At 37.5% G+C, this 6844-nt stretch overlaps 1 protein-coding gene across 1 annotated transcript in view; it reads right to left on the bottom strand.

Annotated features, from left to right (window-relative positions):
• The window catches only part of LOC107661281 (protein kinase C-binding protein NELL2-like), a 99294-nt gene that overhangs the window by 21244 nt on the left and 71206 nt on the right, over nt 1-6844 (bottom strand). Inside the window, exon 12 of the mRNA XM_016450779.1 lies at nt 2632-2727. Coding sequence (XP_016306265.1) covers nt 2632-2727 — 96 coding nt within the window. The remainder of the gene's footprint in view (nt 1-2631; nt 2728-6844) is intronic.

The raw sequence follows: 6844 nt of genomic DNA, 5'->3' as shown, positions 1-6844 counted from the left end.
AGGGGTGTACTCACTTCTGTGAGATACTGTATATATATATATATATATATATATATATATATATATAAAATATATAAATTTTTCTTGATCTTGATTACACTAAAATACTCATTAAGAATATGATTTTGTGGTGTACAGTCCAGCATAGCAAAAAATAAAATAAAAATATTAAATCAATCAATCAATCAAACTGATAAGTAAAAATTTTCCCAAAAATTTTACTGCACTATTTATTTCATATATTTTATAAAACAATATATTAAAATTATGCTATTTTACTATTTCCAATCTCAAAAAGCATATGATTTTTAAAAATATTTATTTAGATCATTTTATATTTAACACAGAAACAAAGAGTTTATTTATTATCCATGATCAAAGTCAGTAGGAAAGGAACCTGGTCGTATGAAAATGTACAACCAAGTTCAATATATTTCACTTTAATTTTATATACAATATAATTTAAAGTTATATAACATGTTGTATTATATATAATATACATATATTTTATAAAAAATGATATTGAAAGTAATTAAAAACAAAAAAAAATTTGATACAAATTATATTAATAATATATTGAATGAACTGTAAATGGAAACGAATGTCATGCTCATTTCACGCGCCACTCAAAAGGTCTCTTCCTGTCTAAGTGGGCGGTTCTTAGCCAGAATAATCTGTAATGGTAACCAGGCTTCATGCAGCTAGTTAAGACAAAGTTCCTCTGTGTTTCTTTGCATGTATTTGATGCTCTTTTAACTGCAGATCATTCAAATGCATGCAGTTCCTTCTCACAGCAGCAGACTGGAGTCTGTTCACCCGTCGATGAGCTGTGGATGGTCCTGAAGTCTGGAAGTGTGTGTGAGTGTGTATGTTTGCATACATGTATGATTACAATGCACGGTCCGTGTTTGTGTAATGTAGTTTTGTGTTTTGTGAAAAATGCACATACTGTATGTACACTTATATCTGTGATTGCATGTTTGTGATTGAGTATGCTCTGCATAATGCATGTAGCATGTTTGTGCACATGTGTGTGATTTGTTTGTCATTGTGTGCATTGTGAAAAATGCATATAGTGTGTTTTTATAATGTGCACTTGCGATTTGTTTGTGTTTGCATATGTGTGCGATTGTGCATGTGTGAATAATGCATCTTCTGCGTCTCCACAGCATCTATAAGCACATGATGACATCATCGAGGTGCAGCGACACTTAGCGTGCATGCTAATGGCGTGTCCTTTCTTTCTGTGCATCATTTGGAAATGTTGTCCTTTAATTCTACGGGTTTTCTGTACGTTCTCCCTCGAATCATCATCCGTATCCTGACTGTGTCGGTCTCTGCTCTGCTAGTTTGTCAGATGGTCTTGAGAGAATTTCGTAAAAAGCCAGAGAAGAGGACAAGAGAGCAGCCGAGTGAAAGCATTTTCATGTTCAGTCATATCCCAGAAGCCCCAAACACACACACACACACACTCTCTCAAACACACACACACTCACTCACAGAAACACACACACAGAAACACACACACACACACTCACTCACATAAACTCACACACACACACACACACACACACACACTCACACAAACACACACACACACTTACACACACTCACACACACACACGGTGGCTCTTTTCTTTCAGAGAGTGTGATTCTCTTTGAGCGCTCGTGGGTTGCTCTCGTGGCTCCAGAGGAGATGTATAAAAGCTTGTATCTCTCTGGGCTTCTGAAGAATCAAGCGTCCCGGTTATCTGAGGAAACCCTGAGCGTCTCGAGTCGTGTGATATGAAACTGATTATAATGTTTATTGATCGGCGATTATATAACGGAAGATTATAGTTCATTTGAGGTTCTCAAAAAGAGCTATAGCGTAGCAGTTTCTACAGAAAATGCTTCAGAAATGGAGGATCATTGATGAAGGGCACATAAAACTTGTAAAGTGAAAAATGTAAGTTAGTATTTTGACTATTTAGAGAAAGATTTATATTATTAGATTGACTCAATCACACTCTACTTTTTTTCCACCATTGACGACATAGAAACTCATTCGTTTGGTTTTGATTGCTCTTTTTTAAAAGGAATAGTTCATCCAAAAATGAAAATGTTCTCACTCTCAGATCATCCAATATTTGTTTCTTCATCAGGTTTGTAGAAATGTAGCATTGCATCAGTGTCTCAGCAATGGATGCTCTGCAGTGAATGGGTGCCGTCAGAATGAGGAAGCGTTATTATGGATTATGGACTCAATGTTTTTGAGTTAAAAGCGTCTTAATGTTTACAAATTATAAAATAAAAATGTGTATTTATTAATATTATTACTATTTATATCTTAATATATGAATAATATTATTATTATTAATAATACTTATCATATATTATTTTTGTATATGTTTGTGTATTATTTTGAATATATAGAGAGCACTTCTTGTTGACTTTATGCGTATATTGTGATGTTTCTATGATATAGTTGAAGATGTGAGTTGTGTCGTCCACTCCCACAGGCCACAATCAAGCACTCTTCTTCTAAACTGCAATCTCAACACTCAGGCTTTGTTCTCAGCGAGCCGTAAGAGTCCTCAGACGGGCTGAAGGAGCTGAGAGAGGCGTTTGAGATCAGAGAGAGGCTCTTACCCGTCTCGCAGTTCTGCCCGCTGAAGCCCTGCGGACACACACAGATGTTGGGAGATGCGCAGGAGCCGCCGTTCAGACAGCGGCCATCACAGAGCGCTGCGGGTCAGAGAGAGGACAGACGGGTCAGGGGACGGGTAAGAGAGAAGCATTCACTGCAGAGCATCCATTGCTGAGACACTGATGCAATGCTACATTTCTACAAACCTGATGAAGAAACAAACTCATCCTGATCTCTCTCGGATGATCTGAGGGTGAGCACATTTTCAACAAATTTTCATTTTTGGTGGATTATTGCTTTAAGTGTGTAATATGACATTAGCTTTAGTTTTGTTGTGAGTTTTATTTAGCTCACGAAAAACAGTTAATTTTCTGTCATGTTCGTTTGTTGGTTTGTTTCTTCTCTTCCCTTTAATACCACCTTCAACTTTCATGAACGAGCTGTTTCTTCATCTTTCCTTTTGTCTTCTGTGTTTATAATGTTCTCGCTCTCAACTCACTTTCATGATTCGTGGTTGTTTATGCTGTAATATTTTCCTCAAAGCTGAAACTCTGATGCAAGTGAACATCTGCTTCTCACAATACAAGAGAGACTGAAACCTGCTCACCCAGACTGCATTTGAAAGATTTTTAAAAAATAAATTAGTGCTTTTAATCAGCAATGATACATTAAATTGATCAAAAGTGTCAGTAAAGACGTTTATAATGTTACAAAAGATTTCTATTTAAAAAAAAATTCTGTGAATCCTGAAAAATAAAATGTATCACAGTTTCCACAAAAATATTAGTGTTTTCAATACTGATAATAATCAGAAATGTTTCTTGAGCAGCATATTATACTGATTTCTGAAGATCATGTGACACTGAAGACTGGAGTAATGATGCTGAAAATACAGCTGCGCATCACAGAAATAAATTACAGTTTAACAGATATTCACATAGAAAACAGCTGTTTTAAATTAGAATAATATTTCACAATTTTTATTGTATTTTTGATGATATAAATGCAGCCTTGCTGAGCAGAAGACAAGTCTTTCAAAAATAATTCACAATATCTCTCAAGCAAACAGGCAAAAATATATTTGTTTTCTTGCATCTAATAAAAAAAAAACCTCTACTATATATTTTAAAGTTATTAGAGTATCTTTTGCTAATGTCTAGTGTGTTTTGTGTTCGTCTGTTGTTCACTGCATCTTCATGGCGTTTGATTCATAACCATTCTGATTGAAACTTGAGCAGAATAAAATTAAGATCAGGCCTCCAGGTGAACATCAAACCAGAGTTCTTTCATTTGTAAACCTGCTCCAGCATACAGCATCAACAGCAGCACCTCGTTTATTCTGCTTTTCTGCTCCTTTATTAGTTCATTTGACTGCTGCGCATCTGTCTGCCCAGTTTCTGACAGACAGTTGACTAGACAAACAGCACAGACATCATGTCGTCAAAATTACAGTCAGAAGTGCCTCTTCAATCCTCACACACAATACAGCCCATCGCTGACCGCAGAAACACACAGCACTTCTGCCCAAACCCCATTCACTGAAAACAAGCTGCTCTTTTGACGTTAACGCATCAGTTGTGGCTCTTTAATGTGTGTGACGGATCGCTGTAGCGGCACATGAACCTCTCGTCTCCTCCTCTTTGAATGAACTTCAGAAGGAATCTTGTTTCGAACGCGGAAACACTTCAGTACACCATTTTCAAGTTCAAGTCCACCGACATTACTCTCCTGTCTGATCTGTTTGTCAGACAAAACGGCAGATTCAGAGTTATGATTGGTCAGATCACCTGTCAATCAAACTCCCGGTGAAGGGTCAATTATACAACTATCATTCTATCGTTCTTTTATCTATATCTATCTATCCATCCATCCATCTATATCTAGCTATCCATCTATATCCATCCATCTATATCTATCCATCTATATCCATCCATCCATCCATCCATTCATCTATATCTATCCATCCATCCATCTATATCTATCCATCCATTCATCTATATCTATCCATCCATCCATCCATCTATATCTAGCCATCCATCTATATCCATCCATCTATATCTATCCATCTATATCCATCCATCCATCCATCCATTCATCTATATCTATCCATCCATCCATCTATATCTATCCATCCATTCATCTATATCTATCCATCCATCCATCCATCTATATCTAGCCATCCATCTATATCCATCCATCTATATCTATCCATCTATATCCATCCATCCATCCATCCATTCATCTATATCTATCCATCCATCCATCTATATCCATCCATCCATTCATCTATATCCATCCATCCATCCATCCATCCATCTATATCCATCCATCCATCTATCTATCTATCCATCCATCCATCTATATCTATCTATCCATCCATCCATCCATCTATCGTTCTTTCATCCATCCATACCTTAAACCTTTAAATCGTAAAGACTTTTTACATTTATTTCTATCAAGGCTTTCAAAACATTCAGTTTGTTGACAAACTTCGCTTTTCAAGTTAAATAGTTAAAACTTTTTAATTAATATTTTTTCGAAAAAAAAAATATATATAAATAGTTGAGAATTATGTTCTACCATTTCATAAAGCACTGGAGGCCATATGATATAACAATATAACACAACCTCTTATGTTGTGATTTTTAGTGCATGAACTTTCTAAGACCTTTGGCTCCAGGCTCTTAAACACTCTGGTGGTTTGAGAAAAAATAGTTAAATATGATCCCATCATCTATGAGGAAAAAGCCATAAACTCCTCCGCTCGATTCCCTCCGGTATCCTCCAGGAGAAAACAAACAGAAAAGTCTCAAAGAAAAGCCATTTGATTTTAATCAAGGGCCAGAGTGAGGGCAGATCTGGCAGAAATGCTCTTTCTGCGCTGTGTGTCTCATCGGACGCGTTCGCCGTGAAACCGTCTACAAACAGACCGCATCTGCGTCAGACGCGACGCTGATCCACGGCACGCTGCTTCCGCTGAGAGCTGGCTCTCGTGTTTTCATTAAAACCGTCTCCATCCGGCTCCGAGTGAGAGGCGGGTGTTTCCCAGGGGCTCAATAACAACAGAACGAGAAACAAAGATGCCTGCGATTCACAGAGATGATTAACGCGCACATGGAGGACGCGTTTCCCTTTCGCTCAATTTACTGAACTAAACAAAGCCCGGGTCCTAAATGAAGACAAACGAGCGAGTGTGTAAGAGATACAATCATTTTAAAAAACAAGAAAAGCAAGCACATAAAGAGAAGGTAACGTGGAGAAATGTGAAAATACAGAGCAGGACATGCCCTGAAACTAGTGTAAGTGAAGAAGAACTTATTAGATATAATACAGATTAAGTTAGTTTAGTTGATGCTGAGCAACATCACAATCGAGAATATGATTGTTTCATATATACAGTGGTGAAAGAATCACTCTCCGTTAAAATAATCACATTGTGCTGCTTTGCAGCCTGAAATGAAGACGGACACAGTTTTATCCAGCTGTATTTACTCAGTGCAACTTATAACATCCAAGTGAAAGATAAAACACCAACATGCCAGAAAAAAAAATGTGGAAGAAGGATCAGCCCTTGTGTCAGTATTTTGTTGAAGCACCTTTTGCTTTAATTACAGTTTTAGTCTGTCTGGATTTGTCTCTACTAACTTTGCACATCTAGACGTTGCAGTATTTGCTCACTCTTCTTTGCAGAACTGCTCAAGTTCAGTGAAATTTGATGGTGACCATTTGTGGACTGCAGTCTTCAAGTCATTCCATCGATGTTCAATAGGGTTTAAGTCTGGGCTCTGACTAGGCCATGCAAGGACATTCACCTTTTTCTCCAACCACTGTGTGCTCAGTTTTGCTGTGTGCTTTGGGTCATTCTCATGTTGGAAGGTAAACCTTCTTCCCATTGACAACTTTCTGGCAGAGGGCAGCAGATTTTCCTCAAGAATTTGATGGTATTTTGCCCCATCCTTTTTTCCTTCAATCCTGACAAGTGCTCCAGTCCCTGCTGCAGAGAAACACCCCATAACAGGATATCACCACCTCCATGCTTTACTGGAGGAATGCTGTTAATTGGATGGCGAGCTGTATTGGATTTCCCCCAGACATGTCGTATGGTGTTGAGGCCAAATAATTAAATTTTAGTCTCAGAATCTTCAAGGTGCAGTTTGGCAAAGCTCAGTCGTGGCTGCATGTGGCCTTTCTTGAGGAGTGGCTTTTTTCTTGCAA

Source organism: Sinocyclocheilus anshuiensis, unplaced genomic scaffold (genome assembly GCF_001515605.1).
Source record: "Sinocyclocheilus anshuiensis isolate Anshui unplaced genomic scaffold, SAMN03320099.WGS_v1.1 scaffold499, whole genome shotgun sequence".
NCBI lineage: Eukaryota > Metazoa > Chordata > Actinopteri > Cypriniformes > Cyprinidae > Sinocyclocheilus > Sinocyclocheilus anshuiensis.
This window is presented reverse-complemented; position numbering and strand designations above follow the sequence as displayed.